This window comes from Pimephales promelas, chromosome 13, assembly GCF_988280905.1.
Source record: "Pimephales promelas chromosome 13, fPimPro1.hap1.1, whole genome shotgun sequence".
Classification (NCBI taxonomy): Eukaryota; Metazoa; Chordata; class Actinopteri; order Cypriniformes; family Leuciscidae; genus Pimephales; species Pimephales promelas.
Genome location: NC_142781.1, coordinates 12119963 through 12143665, shown reverse-complemented (window position 1 = coordinate 12143665; position 23703 = coordinate 12119963). Strand labels below are relative to the sequence as shown.

General features: G+C 37.6%; 2 protein-coding genes across 5 annotated transcripts; one reads left to right on the top strand and one right to left on the bottom strand.

The window, feature by feature from the left end:
- Nucleotides 1-6035: 6035 nt before the first annotated feature.
- kcns3b (potassium voltage-gated channel, delayed-rectifier, subfamily S, member 3b) lies at nt 6036-10655 on the bottom strand. Of its 4 annotated transcripts, none has more exons than XM_089118477.1 (4): nt 10387-10552; nt 9743-9801; nt 6978-7506; nt 6036-6815 (listed from the first exon to the last, which is right to left on the bottom strand). In XM_089118477.1, the coding sequence occupies exons 3-4, from the start codon at nt 7501-7503 to the stop codon at nt 6187-6189; spliced, it is 1155 nt and encodes a 384-aa protein (XP_088974603.1). In that variant the 5' UTR covers nt 7504-7506; nt 9743-9801; nt 10387-10552; the 3' UTR covers nt 6036-6186. The 4 variants fall into 4 exon arrangements, with proteins under 4 accessions (XP_088974603.1, XP_088974602.1, XP_039547873.1 ...); XM_089118476.1 differs by having other exon boundaries at nt 6036-7153; nt 7256-7506; XM_039691939.2 differs by lacking the exon at nt 10387-10552 and adding an exon at nt 10559-10655 and having other exon boundaries at nt 6036-7506.
- zpax2 (zona pellucida protein AX 2) lies at nt 10590-18657 on the top strand. The gene is made up of 21 exons (XM_039691936.2): nt 10590-10777; nt 10852-10904; nt 10980-11072; nt 11155-11279; nt 11449-11589; nt 13247-13300; nt 13835-14002; nt 14079-14175; nt 14265-14482; nt 14561-14711; nt 14784-14992; nt 15069-15186; nt 15439-15641; nt 15830-15944; nt 16022-16191; nt 16271-16368; nt 16948-17078; nt 17534-17723; nt 17799-17961; nt 18097-18208; nt 18277-18657. The coding sequence occupies exons 1-21, from the start codon at nt 10758-10760 to the stop codon at nt 18345-18347; spliced, it is 2700 nt and encodes an 899-aa protein (XP_039547870.2). The 5' UTR covers nt 10590-10757; the 3' UTR covers nt 18348-18657.
- The last annotated feature ends 5046 nt before the right edge of the window (nt 18658-23703 follow it).

Below are 23703 nucleotides of genomic sequence, written 5' to 3'. Positions count from 1 at the left end.
GTTAGGACTATGTTTTTGGACAGGATTGTTCTTCCAGAATCAACAAAATATGTTGACCCAGGAACATAAAATCTTGGCAAAATCACGGTCGTCCTACTATTTAAAAAAAAAAATGTATTCTCAAAATTGAGACTCGTTTAGACTCGGATCTGTCTGACTTGGCTCAACTATGCTCAGATTCAAACAGAAAATGGATTTTAACTCTTTCCCTGACAGTACTTTTTATTATTATTATTATTATTACTGTTATTATTATCACAAAAAAAATGCTGTATGAATATCTGGTCATGTAATATATCAAAAGAAAGAACAGAGCCTCTGCTTTTAAATAAAAAAAATATATTCTAGCTTCATGCATTCTCTTTCATCAACACGAATATGAGCACACGTTATTCGTCAGCGTTTTTCAATGCGTTTTTTGTGTTCACACCCAAGCATTTTTCGCTGACGATGAGCCGAGTGAACATACAAATTCATTCCCTGACATTAGATGGGGCTTAATGTAAAACAGAAATAATAATAGAATACTATACTAGGGTGATCGTATTCATGTCTCAATGTTTTATTATGACAGATAAAAAAAAAAACTAATGAAATAATGATTGAAATAAAGTCTTCTGCATTAGAAAAATAAATATATAAATTATAAATAACTAAAAGAAATGCCTCCAAATGTAACAAAAAATAGCTCTCACAAACTTACAAAAACGAACTAACAAAATCTATTTATATCTTTAGTTTTCATCCTCTTAATCCTGTTTTTCTTCCTCATCCACCTTGTTTGCCCATCTATATTTTGCTGTAGAACTGATCTTTCCCAGCAGTTTTTTTGAAAACCAGGACATTTTCATCACTTAAAAACAGCCAAGACAGGACGTGGAAACAGGACATGTGTAACGCAAAGTTGAGATGTTGCCCAGAGATAAAAACATAGCACTAGTTGTCGGATGAACAAATGCACAAGAGACGAGAGTTGTCGTATCAGACACGTGAGCAAACCCGCCAATCTCGTTGGTCGGATAAAAACGAACCCGAGGCGTTTATTTAAAAATGACCCTTTTACGCGTGCCGTTTTTCGCGTCGGTGTGAACACTCACATTGGCGCCCATTGTTTAGTCACGAGGCATTAAACTTCGACAAATATCGCGCGCGCGAAATTCGTCCCCGTGTGAACAGGCCTTAACTCTGTGATTTCTCGATTAATGGGGAGTAGCAGGGAATGTGAAGTAGGTCAAGGGCGACACTAGAGCTCGCGCCCGCGGCGCCCCCAAAATATTTGGCGCCCTCGTCAACCTCCTAGTTCGCCTATAGCAATCGCCGGCCCTGGTTAAAAGTACAAAATACTACAATTTGCATAAGCAATGCTTTTATTGCTTTTTTCTTTTTTTTGTCTGTGGTTTGAATCCAGATATTCTGCAGTCTTTCAGAAGTTATCATAGCGCCCCCTACCATTCAAAAGTGAAATTACAGAAAATTCAATCAATGGCGGGGAAAGAGTTAAAAAGTAAATTAAATCAATCATGTCATTTATTGCCCTAGTTATTGCATTTGTAAGGTAGGAAGTCCTGGTTAAGCTAGTTAAGAAGGGACCGCATCTAAAACACAACATGCTGGTGACCAGTAACGCTGCTCTCTATTTATTCACCACTTGCCCTGAGGACATTTCTCACCGATAAAACATTTTATAAAGTTGTGGCCAGTGTGTGCACAGATTTACAGTAAAGACGCATAGCAAATACATTACATCATTAAAAAAAATAAATAAATAAATAAACTGCGCTGCCGCTTTCAGTTTACGGACGTACTGCAGGGAAGCCCTTTAATAGGTTTTGTTAGTTTCCGATTCTCCTCTTTGAGGGTCAGTTCCTCCATAATGCAAAGACAGTTATTGTTCTATGAACAATGCTGTTATTTCTTTTACTGAAAATGTGAAACAATGTAAACAGCTGTTTAAAAATACATTGAGACATTTGAGAGGTTAAAACTGGTGCTTTTGTCATAGAGGTGTGTTGAATTCATATAGGCGCGGATTTGTTTTACCAGGACAATCAACATGTATAGTGTATACATATATAGTACGTAATATGCTCTCGCACAGAAACGATATGTTCAGTAGTGCATAGGCCTCGCTGTCCACCCTCCAAACGGCACTATTATCTTTTTCAGATTGTACTGATAATTACAAAAATTTCACAAAAATCATACCTTTTAACAGTTATTCTCAACTCCACCACACTCCACTTCTCCTTTTCATTTGTCAGTGATTTAAGGCTTTTCTGCTAAGAAATCACAAAATCGTAGGCAGTCGAGTGAGTGTTCAGCTGTGTAGAACTTCAGTATAGATGTTTCGCTGCCTGTTCAGCAATAACCTGAATGGTTTCAGATCATGGCACAGACACAATTTAACATCCTTGGTTTGTTGGTAGACCATGTGAAAATAATGTTTCTTTCCATTTAACCCTTAAATGTATACCTCAGGTCTTTAGTGACCCGAGACTTCATTCACTACCTTCCTCCTCATTCATTCATTTTTTTTTAAAGTTAGACATCAATCTTTGTAATATTCCTCAATATATTCGTTATAAACAATATAACAAGAAAAAATATAAAAGGATCCCAGTTTTCCAATAAAATTTTTGTAAAAATTGAATGGGGTCCCTATTGATGACACACTGATGAAGTGACGTTTCACTCATAGTTACTGCAGGCGGAAAACAAAACAATAGGAAGTATCATCAGCAAAACTTGAAATATGGCTCAGTGATTTACTGATCAAGTACCGAACACAATTAAATATTACTGTCACTGTCACTTGATTGTGGATCTGGTGAAGACGCTGTCAGCGATCAAAATATTGACTTTGAAGTTAGTGAAAATTATTGTGTTTGAAATTGCGAATATGAGTGTACGTCGAAATAAGCTCTGATGAGGACAGTGATGATGGTATAAAACATCTACTCAAAATTAACCAAAAAGTAATTCATTCTTCTGTTGTTACTCTCATATCCGGAGAGTTTTATATTATCGTGACAGGTTGAGATCCATCCGTGTTAGAGATACGGATCACTAAAAACCTGAATTTGTAAAAATGTTTGGAGAAACATTCATGCATTTAAGGGTTAAAAAGCTCAGAATAATCAAAGTCTTGTGCAAAGCAAGATGTTAAGGTCTGTCTGTGGTTCTGTGATGACGTTTCTGAGTGTGAGGGGAGATTACAGGCAGTTTTGCTGTGTATTCACAGTTTTTACTCTCAAAGGTTAACATAACACTAATATGAAAATACTCTGGTCTTAGTTTTTCATGACTAATTCATCAGGGGGAGGGTTTTTCTCTTTTTTTTTTCCAACACATATGATGTAATGTTGTTTGAATACGTGAGACCTCTCATAAATGGGCTATAACAGAGAGTTTTGAGAATGGTTTAGCTTCAAACTTGTTTTGAATCATTAAATATATCAATAATGAGGATGAATCTAATGCCAAATATACATTATTTATATAAAAAAATACATATATTGGTAAATGAATATATGCCTAATTTAAATAGACTTTTTTTGCTCTAACCCATGTTTATTTGAATTATGTCAAGATTATTTTATAAAGCTATGACAGCATGCAGGATCGTAACAAAAACTGAATGTATGATTTGATGTTTCATTGCTGTTAGTTGTTTTGGCATTTTACAAATAGTTTGGTATTTGTACAATTAATTTGCCTTTTTATTTATAATTTTTTGAGTCATATTCATATCTCGAAATATGAAATGTTGGGGTTTTTGCAGATGAGGATTGTATGAAGGGTTTTGGTCCTTCTCTGCTTTAGTTTTGCTTCAGTATTTTGCCTAATTTCAGATTTGATCAATCTGCCTCTTTGAATAATTGAATATTAAATATGATAATTTGTTGTACATAGAACTCCTATTAAACTTTTTTGAAGAAAATAAATATTTGTGCTGCTTGTTTTCATTTCTTCTGAATATGTCATAGTTTACTTGAATATAAACTGCTAAGACTTGCTCACACTAAAATATTTTCAAAATGTGAAATACCACAAACATGACAATAAAAAAGAAATCAGATTTAAAGGGGGTCATCGGATGCCCACTTTCCACAAGTTGATATGATTCTTTAAGATCTTCATGTAAAGTTTGTTACATACTTTGGTTAAAATTCCTCAATGGTAGTGTAAAACAACACCCTTTCCCCTACTCAAAAACAGCTCTGTTAACAGGTACCCATTTCAGTGCATGTCTCTTTAAATGATAATGAGCAACTGCTCACCCCACCCCTCTCTTCCATGCGGCGTCGATGTAAAGTGCTAGCTTCACAATTAACCGTGCTTTAAAACGTCACAGTTAATTAATCACAAAGACTATGCTACACCGAGTGTTCCGCACGGAACGAAAATTTTGCAACTAACACAAATTGGAAATACAAAACATGTTGGATATTTACGCTTTAAGATTGTTGTAACCCTGACGTTCACAAGACAGTTTCATTGGAAAAACATGTCTGTGGCAACATTTTTGCTAAACAAAAAATATGTACCAATACTTACATATCACTAACAGAAATGATCAGCACATGTACATCCGTACATCTGATGTCTGCTAAAGATCTGGAAAACACCTGTTGTGTAAATACATCTGATAAACATCTGAGAATGAGCAGTTTTACATACATTCTAAACCATAAACATCTTACAGACAGCTTGTAGTTGTCTTTTTGACATCTGACAGGAGACGTCTCAGAGATGTATTCCAGATGAGCAAACATTAAAAAAAAAAAAAAAATACAGATGTCTCTAAGATGTTTGTATGCTAAAGAGGCTGTAAAACAATGTGTTTACAAACTATGTTTACAGGGGCAAATTTGGATTAATAAAGATTTGTTTTCACGAGGCTCCTTGCACAATTATGTTATGACCTCAAAACACTTTTTACCGTGGTGCATGATTTGTAAACTAATATATTTTGGAGTTTGCATCATTAACCATCTCCATACTGTATGTTCGGTTTTACTGACTTATCAAGCTTGTTTGGTAGCTCAGCTGGTACAGAATTGTACTTGCGATGCGGAGAGCTCGGATACGAATCCTGTGAAAGACAAGAGTTCAAAAACTAAAATACCATGGTTACGATTGCATTTGTCATATTTGCTTTTGTTAACACTATACGGTAGGTTTAGAGTTTAGAATAGGTCAACGCATTCTCATCCTTTAGCGTCATATAGAACGCTATATGACAAAACGGCGCTATACTACGCACATGGCACCTGTTATCGTTAATATAACATGCACTGTGATGGTTAGGTTTAGGTGTGGGGTAGGGTAGGGTAGTCTCATATTACGCGAAAGGATTTATGACGCCTTGGTTTCGCGTGAATATTAACGATAAAGGGTGCCATGTGCGTAGTATAGCGCCGTTTTGTCATATGGCGTTCTATGTGACGCTAAAGGATGAGAACGGGCTGAATAGGTGTACGTTATTTTAAAATGGAGCATTGAGCTTTTAGAGCCACTCCCAAGACATTTCAATTCACAAATGTGGTGATGCGTACTTACTTCAACGTAATAAAAATGTTGTTCATCTGTTTGCCGCCTCTCACTGGACATTTCACTTTTGAAAGTGTAACGAAACGTGCAGGACATTTTGCAAAAATGTTGCCACAGCTAAGATTTTCTAATGTGCCTGGGCCGGACGTTATTCCGAGCAGATTCAGTCACTTTTATCACACACTACAGTAAAATCTGATAAAATAATCTGTAGAACCATCTAGATAAAAAAATAGTAAATGGACTGCATTTATATAGCACTTTCACAGACCCAGCTGGGGTTAGGTGTCTTGCTCATGGACACCTCAAAACTTGGTCAGGTGGAACCGGGGATTGAACCACCAACCTTCCGGTTTGTAGACAACCTGCATCGGGACTTTACCTAGGATTGTCAGAAGGGGAGAACTGGGCCCAAAATCAGCCCGATTAATTTACTAGTTCCAAATATCTGTTTTTTAGAAACATGACATGAAGTATTTGATTCCTAGATGTTGGATGGTTTTATTAATGTAAAGATTAATAGAGTGTCTATACAATATATAATGTACAAAAGAATGACTTTTCCTTAAATGTTTGTGAAGCAAAAAGCAAGCCAGCCTTTCAACATTTTCACAGGGAATGGTTGACAGTTTCCTATGGTTTAGCTTCTGAAAGGCACCTCCTAAGTGCATTTCTTTCAAAGTACTTTGAAAAGGTGTTCATGATGACGGTGATGGGTAAAGAAGTCACAAGTAACCCACAGAGAATGCACAGTGTAGCTACAATTCTCCCAGCCACTGTCTGTGGATATACATCTCCGTATCCTACTGTTGTCATTGACACAATGGCCCACCACCAACAAACAGGAATGGAAGAGAGTTTGGACAAGGCTTCCTCCTTTTCAGTGTAGTAGATAAAAGTTGAGAAGAACGACACTCCAATATTAATGAAAAGAATGAGGAGACCCACCTCACTGTGACAGTTCTTTAGAGTTTCCCCAAACGCTCTCATCCCCTCTGAATGTCTTGCAAGCTTTAGGACCCTGAAGGCCCTCATTAACCGGAGAACCTGAACCATCTTGCCCATGTTGACCAGACTTTGGTTTTCCTCCCCATCATCTTCGTCCAAACTTTCAAAGGCCAGCGTCACATAGAAAGGCAAGATTGAAGCGATGTCGATCATGTTTAGAGGGCTTCCTAAAAAACTCCATGGGCGAGGAGCTGCTACGACCCGCAGGACAAACTCCACTGAGAAGAATAGGATACAGATGACCTCCAGAGAGTCTAGGACAGAATGCTCACGATCAGTCGCGTGCCTGAATTTCGGCATACTGTGGATGCACATGGCCACAATGGAGGTCAAAATGACCAGTACAGAAACCACCGCAACACCTTTGGAACATTTGGAGTGACTGGGATCTTCAAGAGTTTGCCACATGAGCTTACGTGTTTCTGAACACCAGGTGCCTTCAAACCTCCACAGGTCACTGCTCACAACCGAGATATCCTCAGATGAGGCGCCACCTGACCGGCCACAAGCGTTCTGCTTCCGTTCAAGGAACCAATCGAGACAGCAGGCTTCCAGATCCAGCTCACAAATGCCCCAGTATTCGATCTCCTGGCTGAAATAAAACACACACAGTTCCTCAAGAGCATGAAAGTGTCCCGTACGGTAGAAGTTCAGAACACAGAGGAATACTTGAGGGCTCCGGTCGAAATAGTACTCCTGTTCAGCGGGACTGTAGTCGTCACAGAGTTCCAAGATGGCGGCGTCGCTGCAGCACTGGATTAACTGACCCACGCGGGTGTTGGGGAACCGGAGCAGAACGCAGCGCTCCACCTTGTGCTGGATGCCTCCAACATTGAGGTTAATGAGATCTTCCTCCCTGCCTTGATGGTGGAGAATTTGTCCATACATCATGGTGGTAGTGATTTGTTGAATCTGGAAGTCTTGCCAATGAAATGCTTGCATTATCTAGTAAAAATACAGAAATGTGGATGTTAGCTGCATCAAAAACCCTAAAAACGGTTTAATCAATCAACTAATGAACTCAGTTGATAAATTGGTCAATAACTAAACTCTTTGGGGAAAAAGTTGTTGTGGGTTATATATAGAACCCTAAGGTTGTCTACCCAATTCTGGGTAGACAATTAATTTTTTTTTCATTCTATTTTTTGCTTCATCGGAATGGTACGAAACTTCGTTTCTGTTTTGGCACTTGCTTAGCCTGGTTAAAACCAGACCATTCTCAGTTGTAACTGAGATATGGTCTGGTAAAGCATCATAGACAAATCATTTCCAGAGGGGCGTCAACAGTGGGCATCACGTGTAGACCTAAAACCAATCAGGGGTGCGTTTCCCGTACAACGACGTAGTTCGCTGATTCACTACCCTAGTACGATGCATCGTTGGAAAAATCAACTAGCTAGTCACGGCTGTTTCCCGAAACCCACTGTCGCAAAGTATCGTTCAACCACGTTGGTTTTGCACGTGGTGGAGTAATAACTACTTAATGAAACTGTTTGAGATCCAATTAACGCTAGATTTGTTTTATATAAATTACAGACATGTCATCTGAGGACTATTTCTACTTGTTCTCAGTTGTTTTGCTTTATTACCAGAATCAATATTTGGCTCGTTCTTACATAGTAGAGCACGTTCGCACATGCGCACTCTTCAAACACGTTACTTCAAATCTTTTGAAAAACCAAAAGACGTAAATTCCATTTGTATGTTTTCTAAATAAAAGACACCGGTTGTGCTGAATGTCAGCTTGCTTATTTTGCTAAATATAAGGATTTATTACCTCCAAATGTCATGCAATATAGAAACAATACCTCTAACCACTGGTCGAGAGCTGTTGTTCAAACCACACAACTTTGCGATGCTGTTTACGAATGTTCGTTGGAATGATGGTTTCGGGAAACACCGACTCGTTGAACTATGCTGATAACGACGGAACTTGCGACCATAGTTGGCTAATGATGCTTTCGGGAAACGCACCCCAGAGCGATGAAGGAGATGACGTTTGTAGAGCGGCGGCCGGCGGAGAAACAGAGAAACATCTCCGAGTGTTGTTCTTTGCTCGGTTTTTAACAAAAAGGAAACGTTCAAATCGCTTAAAAACAGACACGATAGCTGATTCGAGCGAGTGATGTTTGACGGCGGCGTCCATCTTTGTAATGTAGTTGACTGCCAAATCTGCTTCAAAATCCCAGCGCTGTCGTCATCGTGTAAAGCCCGCCCCAATGTTTCTGATTGGTGCCGCGATTTCTAGCGGACTGGAAATGGGCTTGAATGAGCTCTTTGCCAGACTAACTTTCAGAGCAAATCTAAATTTGCCGGAAGTTGTCTGGGTTTTCCCATGCTAGCACTTGCTATGTGAACACAAGAAATCCTGGAAATGATTTGAAAAGGTAAAATATTCAACTTCGCGGTTAAAATGTCCACGTTTAATTAATGGGAGATGAATTTCATCTAGTGAAATCTTTTGGTATTGCAGCCAAACTAAATCTTACTGAAAGCTATTTTTTTGAGATATCAAGCTTAACACGTTTAAATGTATGACTTTGATTTTCTTGCAGTTTTAGAGCAAAACATGTTTTTTGAAAATATAGATTTCATATAAAAAATTTGAGAAGTAATTTTGTGCATTTTTCATAACAATAAAGTGAAATTCTGTAACTTTTATGAAGTTAACGGTTTAAAAAAAAATTTCACTTCAGCAATAATTTGCCATGTGTCTGTGCTTTAAAGCATTCAATATTTACGACAGTAAGTTGGAAATGTAATTTTCAGGTCTATATGCTAGAGTATTGTCTAGGGTCAGGGCTAGAGATCATATTACCCCTGTCTTGGCGTCTTTGTCAGGTAGCGATATTATGCTGGCATATAAGGCTTTGCATATTCCGGCTCCTCAGTATTTGACTGATCTATTAATGCCTTACACACCACGTCCTAATCTGCGTTCCTCTCTTGGTCGTTCACAAGATACGGCTTCGCTCTAGGAGTGATAGAGAATTATCTCCCTATGATCCTAAGCTTTGGAATTCTCACCCGGCTGACATCAGGGAAGCAAATACATAAGTGATTTTTAAAACTCTCAAAATAATTTATTTTAGGATTGCTTTTGCTTGATTGTACATTTAATAAGAATTACATTGATTATAACCCAATATTTAAACTCATGGTTTCCTTAACCTCAACTCACCTGCTGTAAACAGATCCTCTTGTAGTGAACGAATCCATCGCGCCTACAGTATATTTATTCTGTGGGTCAAAATTTAAAGGGTGACATTACTGCAACAGAACACTGCATATAACATAATGATATATGAGCATACACTGATTATGTTTTAATGTTATACGTTTTTGATATTTTATTGACACTGATTTGAAAATAGTCTAGCTCTTTTTTATATTAAATCTGATCAAAAGTAAACAATAAAGGCAACTTATATTCAATCATCTGTAAATTGCTTTCAGCAGCTAACGGCAACTAAAACAATTGATGAAACTGCAATGAGTCAATGACAATATGAACAACACATGTGAAAAAATTTTGAAATGTGAGCATGCTATTTACATAAAAAAGAAAAATACTTTAAATAGAAAACCAGAAAATAACCACATCCTGTGAAAATAATTGCCCAATTATTTGCATACCAACAGCTATAAAAAAAAATTAGATAGGCTACTGGTATTTTGGCTTTCAAGATATTTAAAACATGAAAAAAAACCTGCTAGTCTAGAGAATCCAATTCAAAAGCATTTACTTAGACCTGATAAAACCTTTTGACTCACTGCTCCCTTCATACCTAGAATAAGACATCAAACAAAAGAGACAATGCTTACCGCGAATAATAATTAAAAAAAAAAAAACAATTTAGGATGATATTCCCACGCGGTTTCAAATCATTACAGCCTTTCCGCACTGACGTCTTAAAAAGCGCAAACCTCAAAAGAAACGTTCATTAAATAATACATGATCACTATGGGTACAAAGAGCCAACAGTTTCTCCATTACCATTCAAATCCAGGTTCACACCTTTGGGCGGAGAGTTCTGTGAGAGGTGTTTGAGTTCCTCACCTGCGCGTAATACTGTGCAATCAGAGGAACGCGCTCGACACACAGTTCTTAATCACCTTCCGGCGAGGTCACTCGTTTGTGTAGAAAACACACTTGATGGTTTGTGAAAAAAAAACATTAACAAAGTTTTCAAAGAATGGGATGCTTTAAAATAGGGTATGTTCTGGCAATGGAAATAAGTGTGTTTGAATTCACCAATAGATGTGCTAATTTATTTATAATGCTTTTAGGGCTTTCTGGCTTATGGTCAACCTAATAAGCATTGATGCAGATACATCTGCAGGTAACCCATGCTAACCATTTAAACTTTGTGTGTGTCAAGTCATGTAATTCATTACTTAATGGACTATTCTTGCAGGTGGAATACAAGCGGAGTGTCTTGGAAATAGGGTGCAGTTTACTGTCCCAAGCTCTCTGAGTAAAGGGAGCCCTTTAGAGGTTTATGCAGTCAGTAAGTTGATTATCCCTTTGTTCGTGTGCCAATGAGTTTAATACCCCCAGGAAACAATTCAGAGCTTCTCTGGGTGTTTCAGATAACGCACAGACCGTCTTTCTCACACCTCACCTGGCGGCTCAGTGTGGCTACACACAGAAACTGGATCCTTGGGGGAATACGATAGTGTCGGCTTCCCTAAAGAGTTGTTTTGCAGAGAAACAGGTATGTGTCTTTTATAAATTAAGCATTCCTTTAACCAGCTGTAGTCCTGGACCTATTGTTTATCACAGAAAATATGGAGAAAGGTGCATTTGAGAGTGGGTGTTTGAAAGAAAAACTATATATACATTTATAGACCCAACCAGGTTTATTTTTTATTTCATTGTTGTAGGGAGACAAGGAATATAAAGTAGCCATACAGGTTAAATTCTATGAATTCCCCATGCTATCTGCGAAAGTCCTTGAAGCGTCCAAGTCCTGCAGTCACACTGTGGTTTCACGTGAGATTATGTGTGAGACAAACTTCATGGAGGCAAGTAACTTCATTTTCTTATATAGCAAATATTTTGTCATTTAGACTAAAATGTGGACATTTTAGACATTACTTATTGTCTGTATGTATCAAGTTTGACCAATGTCTGCTGGATAGTTTATGGGATTGATAATTTCTTATGGGATTGATAGTGTTTTGAGTAAAATATCATGCCAAATACTGAAATAATTTGTTTCAGAAATAGGCTCATTTTACAACTCCACCAGAGTTTTACCGTTTTTGAATCCATTCAGTCGAATCAAGAAACTTTACTGCCGTACCATGAGTGCAGCAAGGCGCAATGACTAAACCAACTTAGTCCCGGCCCCTGTACGCTGGGCACTATTTTCAGGCGCTGCGTCATAACATCGCGCCTGCTGCACTCATGGTACGGCAGTAAAGTTTCTTGATTGTTACACAGGATATAGTTCCTAGCCATATCAGCCTAGAAAATCGCAACTTTACATTTTCCGTTTGTCTTAGTGCACGATGTAACTTTGTTTTTGTTTTTTGAGAATTGCCAATTGTCTTGTGGACTTGAATGGTACCGCCAGTACCGGAAATCGGCTGAATGGATTCAAAAACGGTAGAACTCAACAGTTTAACTCTGGGGGAGTGGTAAAATGAGCCTATTTCCAAAAAAGTGGAGTATCTCTTTAAAATATAATTTAGTAAGTTTAATATCTCCTTGACTCCAGAGGCCTGTTGCATGAAGTCGGTTTGTGTTTCCAGCTAAGTTTGAGATCAGTTTGAACAAACTCTGATGGGGTTGTTTTGGGCTCAAGAAGGAGAATTGGTTTTTAGTTCAGGGCCATGGTCACGTGCTACATGCAAACCAAAACTGGACCAATCAGCTGTGAGCAAAGTGACGCATATCTGATGCAATCAAGCCACTCCCCCTGTATCTCAAATGCCAAATTAAGGGTCCGTTTACATGACACGGTTTTCAAATTTTTATGTGTTTTGGCTTTTCATGATAGAGTATCTTTTGTTGTTTTCACTGCTTTGTGTGAACTGGGATCATTTCGACAATGTCGTCATCTGTCTGCAAAAGAAAAACGTTTTCAGTACTACAGTATGTTGTCACGTAAACGTACCCTAAAAATCTCAGAGACAAATCCCATGTTCTGTCTGATTGGCTATTTGCTGCATGTCACACTTTCAGGTGAACACGGTTCAGAGTTAATCTCCAACTCCGGGTCAAGCACGGAGATGCAGAGCATTGTGAGCGTGCTGAACTTGATCTAAACCATGTTGAATTTGTCAACTCAAAACCTACCCTAAAACCTAGAGTTTTTTCAACTAGCTTCATGCAACAGGCCTCAAGTAGGCCAAGATTGCCACTGCTGCAACTCAATTCATTGAAAGGGTTTGTGTTACTTGCTATGGCTAGATCTCCCCACAGTAATCTTTGAATGCTCTTTATTTTTAAGTCAATTCGATTGGATTGGATTGGATTGGATTAGCCTTTATTGTCTCCTAATGGAGAAATTCATCTTTGGCCTTCAGGAAACAGATGCAACACAGTATACATTATACATAACACATAACACACAAACAATTCGAGAATCTTGAACAATGAATGTTCTAATATGCCAAATGGAAATTCAGTGTTATTGCTACCACAGCCTGTGCATGTCTGTTTGTGTTCTGTCAGGTGTCTGTAAGGATTGCTATACCAGAATTCAAGGAAGCACCAGCGAAAGGAGCGGTATGTAACCTGTTTCAGTAAGCAACACTAACAATTGTTCATAATTTGGGTACAAATGGTGTGAACTGACACCACTTACACCACATGATGTCTGCAATTTCATGTTTTAAGGACTTTGTAGACCAACCATTGATATCTAGATAGCATTCATACTAATATGCCTATGAATATACTTTTTTATAGTGAAGTTCATCAAATTTGGCACAAACTCTGTGTGGTGTAATGGACACCGCTATAGACTAGCACTGAAAGAGTCCTCATAGGTAATAAAATAGCATGGAGACTTAGGGGTGGGGTATTAATTTGATATACCAACAACTAAAAACTTCCTAGCAATTGCATAACGATGCACTAAAAATACTATGGTAACCGCATAGCAACGTCCTGGCAATAGCCTTTTGGTTGCGAGTTTTGTGTGTTCAATTACCACTCGCACTGTTTATTTTTTCATCAAAATGGTGAGTGGTTCTAAACTTCACATTTTCTTCTTAATTGTCTTTGATTTAGATTCTTACATTTGTCCCATTGTAACAGCCCACAGTTCTACCTAACTTGCAACTCTGGAAAATCTTACTCTACACCCCTGGAGAGAAGGCTTTTGATCGAGAGACCCTCCAAGGGATGGGCTACAACGTTTACATTTCTCCAACACGGCTGGTCATGCGAAGCCCATACAACATGGCCGAAAACTTTTTCCTAAACGTATGACGTGTCCCATGTGCCAGTGGATCTAACACATTAATTTCCCTACAGTTACTGAAGTGTTTTTCCTTGTCAGGTTGACGATGTTGATATGATTGTGTTCAAATCAGTGGTTCTGTTCAGAGATCGCTGGATGATGGCTATAGTGGAGTCGACAGCTGCCTGTCCAACTAGTGAGACTTCATTCTCGCACACTTATTTTGCCACTTTGGTGTCCCATGACTGTGTAGTCCTGATGTCCTGTACTCTGATTTAACTTCAGATGGAGCTTCTGTTGTGGGTCAGATGATTTCTTGGCGGTTTCCTCTGCACTTAACTCCTTTAATGTCCTCAGAAGTTGAAATCCTGGAGGTGCACATGGGCATTGATGGTAGAAGGCTCACATCTGAAGAGATGAGTACCCGTAACTACAGCATGGCCTTCACAGAGTCCCATATAGTTGTTGAGATTCCTATTGGGGCTCCTGGTGGATACTACAAGGTTAGAGTTTCTACTAACTTAAGTTTTCCTTAATGTTTCTAACTTGATTGACTCATTTGATTTTTATTTATTTTATAGAGCCATGCTGTTGAGAACCAGTACCATATAAGTTACACCATTGAACCCATGGTTGAGCTTATGTGGATGGAGGGTCAGGATAAGACCACGTATAAGGTCTTATTCCCCATCACCACCCCTTTGACACCATGGCCCCCCCAAATCACAGACAGTGAGTGTTGAATTTGGGGCAGAACAGCTTATTGTACGTCCTCTATTTTCTTAATTGTTTTTATGTGATCAGACACTAAACCCAAGCAGAAGGTGTTTGAAGCATTGCTGGGTTACTTTCTACCTGATGTGGTGCTGCTGAATATCACCTTTGGCTCGGAATTGCTCGCTGTCTCTGAGGCCATTGCTAAAGGCATCGGCCTGGAAGAGCAAATCTTCCCCAATGGCTCCAAAGCCATTGCTCTCCAGGTTCCCTTCTCTCCACCTTATGTTGAAGAAAAGGTGTGCATTTTCCTTCTCGTTTATGAAGCTGTTGTATTATTTACCCTGTCTTAACATGGTTTCTTCTGTAATGCAGATTCTTCGCGCTGATAGAAGAACCTACTTTCTTTCTCTTGTCTTTGGTTTCATCATCTTACCTGAACGGGCATCATTTTCATACTCAACAGTACTAGAAGCTTCTTTAAGTGACATTGGTAAGACCTTTGTTAACAACTTGTATGCAAGAACTAAGAAAAGTTCTATCCACATGGCATTTATGGCTCAGGTGAGTAGGCTCAAAGTAAATTGTCAAGAACTGAGTGATCACAAGCAATACGGCTGTAAGGTCATGTTCTTGGATGCCACTGAGAATGATAATGGGTACTTTTTATTTGAACTGCAGTTTACTAAGAGCAAAATTGTACATTTGTGCTGATGTATAACTTGGTGTCCTTTTTCTTCTGCAGTCAGTCCAAAGGCAGGGGGAGGATGCGTTGAGGATATCTTCAATATTAATGTCAAATATGGAAGCACCCCAAGATCCCAATTACAGATCAAACTGGGACAGGTGGAGCTGAGTGATGAAGTATTACAGGAGTATGAGCACAATTCAAATGAAACCCATTTCACCATTGTTGTGCCGTTCCTAGCCCCACTCGTGGCTTTAGAGGTATTCTTCAGATTTTCTGCGTTGCACTGGTGATTAGTGTTTTCCATAGTGCATTTTACTTGTCATGAGTGGTTAACCTGCATTTCAACTGATATTCATCCAAATATTGACAACTCAATCTATTTGATTAAAGCCTCATGTAGCGTTTAACCCTTTGCTGGCTGATTTTATACCTTCTATTTTTCAAGTCTGTTCAGGTGACCGGAGTCCTGGGAAGAATTGATGTGGAACTTTACGATACCTTGAATAACCTGCATGTCAACGATTTCTCCCTTGTCTGCCCCTTTTTTGTAAAAATGGCAGGTTGGTTCATATTTGACATTGCTTCTCTTAATAATGTCTTGTTGCTATTTTACTATTTAGTTCCTTTGTTGTGCCAGAGTGTTTTTCTAATGGAACGATTAGTGTGGTGATTCCCAAATTGGAATCTGTACCGCGTCTGCTTCCTGGTGAACTCTCTCTAAGAGACCCGGCCTGCAAACCCTACTACAATGAAGACCACTTTGCTTTTTTCCGCTTTGATGTCACCACTTGTGGAACCACGCGAACGGTATGAGGGTACTCGTGTCAAGCATTCACACTACTGCTGTTATGCAATCAATTGATGTATTAACTCTTTTACTTGTTAGTTTGACGAGGACACCATGAAATATGAGAATGAAGTCACTTGGAAGACAGATGAACCTTTGCCTCAGACCTCTGCATTCGAACCTGAGCCAGAATACAGGTTCTGAGCTTTAGTCATCTTTTTTAATATAAATATTTTTTTTAAAAGTCAGTTAATTTGATTAATTTATGTAGGGCCTTTAAAAATAGAGTAACTACTTTTTTTTTCAGTGAAAGTTTGTGTATGCCTCAGTAAGCTTTGAACATTGAAACAAGCAAGGTTGTGTTTAAACGGAATAAATAAACTATTTTGCCCCCCCCCCCCCCCCCCCCCCCGCCCCAAAAAAATCCTCAAACTGGTTGGTGTCCACTAAAATAAAAATGTGCTTTCAATGCTGCATTATCAGCGACTGCCGACTGGCACTTTTAGATTCAATACTAAGTCACAATTTATCAATGCAGAATTAGGAAATTCACTCAACATTTGGTGGGCATATCAAGCATTTGGTCTGTTTATTATGAACATTTGTAACCTTAAGCTGTAAGGTTTTTCTGTGTCCATTTAAATCAATAACCAATAATTTTCTCAATGTCAAAGTATAGCCATGCGTTTAGACTTCTCAGCTACACACTGAGCACTGATATGAAGTACAATAATCACTGAAATTTTTAAGAGACTTTTTTTTTTTTTCTCAATAAGGATCTTCGTGTCCTGCGTTTATAGCGCAAACTCCACCCAAAGCATGATGTTCCATGTGGTTCCACAAATTAAAGAGCCGGAGGCTGATGTTGGGAAGGGTGAACTCACTGTTAGCTTGAGGCTTTCTCATGGTATGTAAACTACTCCATTAGTTTTGCAAGTAGTTCCAGTTAAAGTTAAATCCATTATATTTTGGCATTCCTTTTAACACATTTTCAAGTGAAATTGTAGTAATTGAGATTTAAGAATGGGACTTCAACGCAACCATTGGAATTTATTGGATCATAAGTGTTACGGAACCACACAACATGTAGCCTAATTTCCTAAATGGCAAGTTATTACATTTGATTAATGATCACAAGTTGTTGTTTGTTGTTTTGTTTTTTTTTCCTTTGGAAATTACACATGCAGTTGAGTCATTCACAATAAGACCAGAAATGCATTTAAAGTAAATGGGATCCAATATGATTTCATGTAGATTAAAATTATATTGACAAGTCTAGGTGCTGCAATTTTCTTATATTTTTAATAAGAAGAAAGCCTGTCAGTCTGTGCAATATATGGAACTTTTTTTTCTCTCTTCAAGATATGGTCTACAGACTCTTCTATCACGATGGCGACTACCCTGTTTTAAAGTTTCTGAAACAGCCTTTGTATTTTGAGGTGGGTATGAATCACTCCAAGGACTCAAGGGTAGCAGTGGGCCTGGAAAACTGTTGGGCAACGCTCACCAAGGACAGAGAATCCCAACCTAAATGGGATTTAATTGTTGATGGGTATGTTTGGAGCAGTGTATGTGTTTGTTGAACATTTCTTCAAGATGAGGGCTCTAATTCTTCATCTCTAATCAGATGTCCGAATCCTAAAGACCCTGAACAGACCATCATCCATCCTGTAAGTGAAGATAACAGAGTGGACATCCCAGATCACTTCAAGAGATTTGAGGTTAAAGCACTTACTTTGAGAGAGGATAATGGGATTATTGAAAGTGAGGATGCCAACATGGCCAGACGGGTAAGCTGAAAAGTATTTCAGAATTTGCTTTTAAGATACAAATGGTTTAAGTCTATTTTATGCGTTGTTGATTTATGTCTAGTAAATGTGGATTAAAGTGGTAACCCTGTAATGGTTAATTTACGTTCAAAATAGGTATTTGTCCACTGTGACGTTGTCATATGTCATGCTAAAAACACTGCTGATGGACGGTGTTACAAACAGTGTGGGACGAATCGGCATCAGATCGAGAGCAGCTCAAAACGGGGTAATGGTCTTAATTCAATCAAGTGAAAGTACAGGTTCTCAACTCTGACATTTCACACTCTTCCACAGTTCGTAGAAGATCAAGCTTTTCAGAGGAAGACGTGCAGCATGTGTCTGCTGGCCCTATTCTGTTGATATGAACATGTAAGTGCATTTAGTTTTCCAGTTTATCTCTCTGGAAATGCACTTTAATACTTCTGAAGGCATCAGCACAAGGAGACTTGTTTTTTTTTTGTTTGTTTGTTTTTACACCGCTTGGTGCAACATTGAACTCAAACTTGTTATGTAGCTGATGCAGATGATGCTGTGGACATGTTCTGTGACGAATCGCATATCTGCCGTGTGAGACTTCAAAAGTAATTTCTCACAAATAAAATATCTGGCATTTTTGCAAGGACAAATTACTGGCACTCACATTGCAGTTACGTTGAATAAACCATTTTTACCCAATCAAGTGTTATTTTATTTATTTATTTGATTGAGACTTTTTTTAAGAAAAAAAAAAAACAGGCACTCTAGACTAAAAGTTCAAAAGCACTGTAATTGGGGAAATATTAACCAAACCAAAATAATTCAAAGGTGACCCCAAGGGTTGCTCCATAAAACAAGATTAGAATACAAGACAGGCTTATTTTGGTTAGTCAGATTTATTGTTGGTGGGTTCTGTTTCATAAAGCAAATTTAAAATGGTTACTCTGTTACAAACTCAGTTAGGCTGGGAAATTAACCTGGTCCAGGGTTCTAAGCATGCGTCAAAACCGCCGCCATGTTGTAACAGGAGTGTTGTCATAGGAAGTAGCTAGGTAACGCTGCTATCTCTGCCTTTAATTCGAATGAATGGATGGTGGTGGACTTTTGTGCTGCGTATGATATTAACGAATGAAATCTGAACTAGGAAGAATGTTGTTGTTGTTGTTGTTGTTGTTTTTTTTCCTGGAATCAGTGATAAAAACATGTCTGACCGTTGGAACGAACCAAAAAAAAAAGAGAAAATCGCATTCTTGATTTCCGTTAGACCTTTGTCTACATTGACGCTGATGCATTAAAGTGGAGGGGCTCCCCGTTTCAAGATGGCAGCTCTATTGACGCATATGTTCTAATGAACTGCCGTAGCCAAGGCGACATCTAGAGTATATCTATGGTCCAGGGCAGGATAACTGTCAGGCTAAGCCTGAGTTGAAGATTAAAGGTATAGCGGAGGATCTTTCCGAATTTTAAAGAAGACCCGCCCTCTCCAATTTTTTTAAAAAATGCACACACAACACTCTTGCTCCCGAGAGGGAACGCCTATTATGCCTTGCACAATTATGTTGCAAATTCTAAACTAACTCAAAAATATTCATAAAAAAAGACAGCATGTCAATGCTCTTCCGTGTTTTATTTACTTACTATACCGATCGATTAAGTGACCGAGGACTCAAGACATATGTGAGAGATGTGCAACCCTGTATCACATGAAATACGTTCTGAGGAAACTATTTTGCAAATCGCAATTACGTTACATAGCAACATATAAGCAGTGCTATTACGTTGGTCCTTAACCTAATATGTCTCATTGTTAATACGTAGGTATTAATACGTTATTTTTATACATAGTTGCGTATGGAGAAGTAGCTTGTTGCATTTGTGTAATAATAAAAACACAAGGTTTTAGAATATGAACACACAAGGTTTTAGAATATCTAGCGTGATACCATTTTGGTCAAAAGGCTACTTTAGACAAATTGAGATGTTTACCCTGTCTATGCGGTGCATGACTCGTGCCAGGGCTAGCATTGCTTGCATTAACTTTTACTAGTGATTTTAAATGGATTTCTCCAAATAGCATGACAAACTTTACCTGTCTAGTAGAATCTTCGCGACTGCGGCATCAGTGAGAAGTCCAACCTGTGCTTTTAGCGCACGCCAGTGTGTGATATTCACCCAAAATCACTCTGGTCTTGTTTCTATATTCTACATTGAAATTGGTGAAGGTTTTTTAAAGTGGCAAAGTTTTTAGCATATGTTAAGTGACTAACATACCTTGTGCCAGTTGGTGGGAAAGAGAACAGGCCTGACAGATTCTGGAATCATGCGCTGAGCCAGGCCATTTTGGCTCTACATTTGTGATGAGGCAATCTGCATCACATATCATCTAAATAATTAAAAATGTCTCTTGAGTCTATTGAATTACATAGATATAAAATGAGGATTGTTACTGTATTTGTAATGAACAGAACAATCTATTCTACAGTTGTAGCCGATGTAATTTCATTGGGAAAGTACCTGTACATTGATCAGGTGTAATGATTTCCCATTAATGAAGTCTGCTTCATGTGGACCAGACAGACGCTTTATGCGGAAGTGGGTGCAGTCCAGAGCAACAATTGGGAAAGCTACAAAATCCATTCTAAAATTTGTCTTTCAATTGCCATGTCTAACATTAACAGCAATACATTTTCTATATAGTTTTTGAACTTACCAGCAATTCCATAAAAGGCCTGTTTAATGGTACAAATCACTTTGTGGCCAGGGAAGGTGATAAATATTTTATTTTATTTTTTAAAGACAAGTACAGAATTCGTACAGAGCAGCAAACTGTTGGTTTGCTGATATTTTAAAAATCTGTATTGATAATATGATTAGTTTAGAAAAGTATCAGAAAACACAGCAGCTAAATGACCATTGATGAAAGTCAAGAGCAGTAATACTGCAGACGTGTAACATTACTTCAAAACAAAGACAAAGAAAGACAAAGGTACTGCTAAACATGACCATGTATTTTAAGAAAGTAAATGACTATTTTTATTAACAATATTTACAGCTTATCGAAATGCTCTGTTCGTCGTCTCCAAAGATAGAAAGAATTGACCCATCATTCAGACGAAGTCGATCGGCAAACCCTTCTTTATACTGGTGGAGTTTGTTGAAGTAGGAATTCTTGAAGTGCTTGGCGCACACATTTAAAAAAAAAAAAAAAAAAGTTGGAATCCTTGAAGTGAAATCTGAACAGGTTGAAAAATATGACAAAAACAGAATATAAACATATAAACGAAGCACCTGAATAGAATAATTTCAACTTTTCTGTACTTGGGTGATTCTTCAGCTACTCTTTTTAAAAATCAGAAAAATTTTGAGCTGTTTCAGAAAATAAAAACATTTCTACAAACAGTTTTTAGTATCAGTTGGTTTTTCAATCTGTCTATAGAAACCTTCCCTTAAGTTGGCTGCGATGATTTGTATTGAATAATATATATATATTGGCATTTTTATCTGACAGCCCAAGAAAACGGTCATTTCCATCACATAGCAAAAACGTGTTTTGAATTAAAAACTCTTTTTCCACTGCCCTGTGTTGAACCAAAGAAAATCAATAAGCAACAGTATTAGTGAACAAATATTTTTAAATGAAAAACAATCCAAAAAATAAAAAATAAAAAAACCCAGAACAATGTCATTTCCACCACAACCTGTCTTTACCACCACAATGAACATGGTGGTGGAAATGACTGTGGTGGAAATGACATTTCCCCCATTTTCCTTCTAAAATATCAAGCTACGTTAGCCTGTTAATATTAGTTTTACAGTTAGCATTAAATATACATAAATTACACATTATTAAATTAATTATATCCAGTTATTTTTGACGGCCAATAAACATATTCTCAGTTTTATTCATATTTACCTTGATTTTTCTTCTTTTCGTTACCCCCTAAAGAGGTCACCCTTTCACCCAGCCATGTGTTCACTGTGGAGTTTCTTTTGCTATGGTTACTAAGTATTTGAACCTAAAACAATGATCCAGGATTCTATTTTGTACAGTGTGGTGGAAATGACAGTGAACCCAAGGGATAATGGTTCTACTTATGAAAAATATAAGAAAATGTGAATAAATATTGCAATATATACTATGTATAATTGAAATAGACATCATTTATAATTTGTACTTAAAATCTACATTGTTTAAATATTTAATTTAGAATTAAGCAAGGTTGAAGGTACAAAGTCTGGCTTAGGGACAGGGGGAAAACAGTAAAAGGCCTCATATAATATTATATAAGTTCCCCTTAGGGTGAAGTAAGTCTGACAAAAAAAAAAAAGAAGAAATGTTTTTTTTTAAATTTTATTATTTCATCCAGGGACAAGAAAAGTACCATAGTTAAATAATCACCCACTTATAAAAAACACTTCAAATATACAACAAAATGCATTTAAGGGCCAAGAAAGTGGATTGAGCATGTCCCCTATAATTATATTAACTGATCCAAATTTTCATAATCAATTATAACCAGTTATTATCGATTATCAATATTTCATAGAGCTAATTACAAGACTGAACCCAATTCAAAGCTTTCCCTGAACAGAGGCATGTGCAGTTCCTGATTCAATGCATACCTGATTAATAGGCTACTTAACAATCTGGGGTGCATTTTACAGAGCCCGCGGGTTTCAGTTTAAATAGGCTAATATTTCCTGCAGAGATGAGAGAAATTGCTGTAAATTGATTAAAAACAATGTGACATTGGATAGCACTGGTTAACTTTACATTAGTTTCTCCTGCATCACTACTCACACATCAGATGTGTTTATTGTGGACATAAACACTGGCCTCGTGTATAATAACTCACTGAGCGATTGTACTGTCTCCACTAGATGGCATTAATAATGTGCGCACTGAACAGCTCTGTGTCCAAGTTTGGAAGAGGAGAATGAACTGTGCGTGAGAGCTATCTTTCCAAGAAAAGCATAGCACACTGCTGCCAGGAAACAGATAGCTCAACATGCATAGCGTAAAACATACATATTTACAGGAGGCATAATGTCAATTAGCCAGTAACGAAAAGCATATATATTTACAGTAGGCTTATGTAAGTTTCTCCCCACTTGCACAACCATTCAGTCAGTCTCACGCTATAAGGGATTATGCTTTTAGTTTTTATTTGTGTTCTGTTCTCACGAGTTATGTGTTTCATAGACTTGTGTTATGCTATATGATTTTTTTTTTAACTGCATGATAGCCTACAACTCTCTTTTTTTGGTATAAGAAAAATGGTTTCAAACACTTAAAACAGTTCTTCTGATATTGCCTTGTTACAATATCAGAACCCTTTTTGGTGTTAAATGGAACCCTTTTAAAATAAGGTTTCATAAAGAATTCTTTGAAAGTACAATATAGGACATCAATGGTGTTAGAAATAACCTTTTCAACAGTGTTTATTAGTATTATGTATGATCTTCATATTAATAAGTCTATATTGTTTTAAAAATGAATTACTATTGTTGGTGTTTTTTTAGTCCTCTATCTGCCTGCAGCTCTTGCATCTTTTTGTGTTTTACTTTTCTTTTCTTTTTTATACAGATTTTTGTGTCAATTGGGTACTTTTATTTTTTTATTGACATGGCAGATTGTAGCTGAATGCAGCTGGATAAATAACAATTGATAGTGAACTCAATATAGATGTAATAAAGACCAAGTTCCAGTGAAATATCTTCACAATCCTCTATAATGTTTTTACG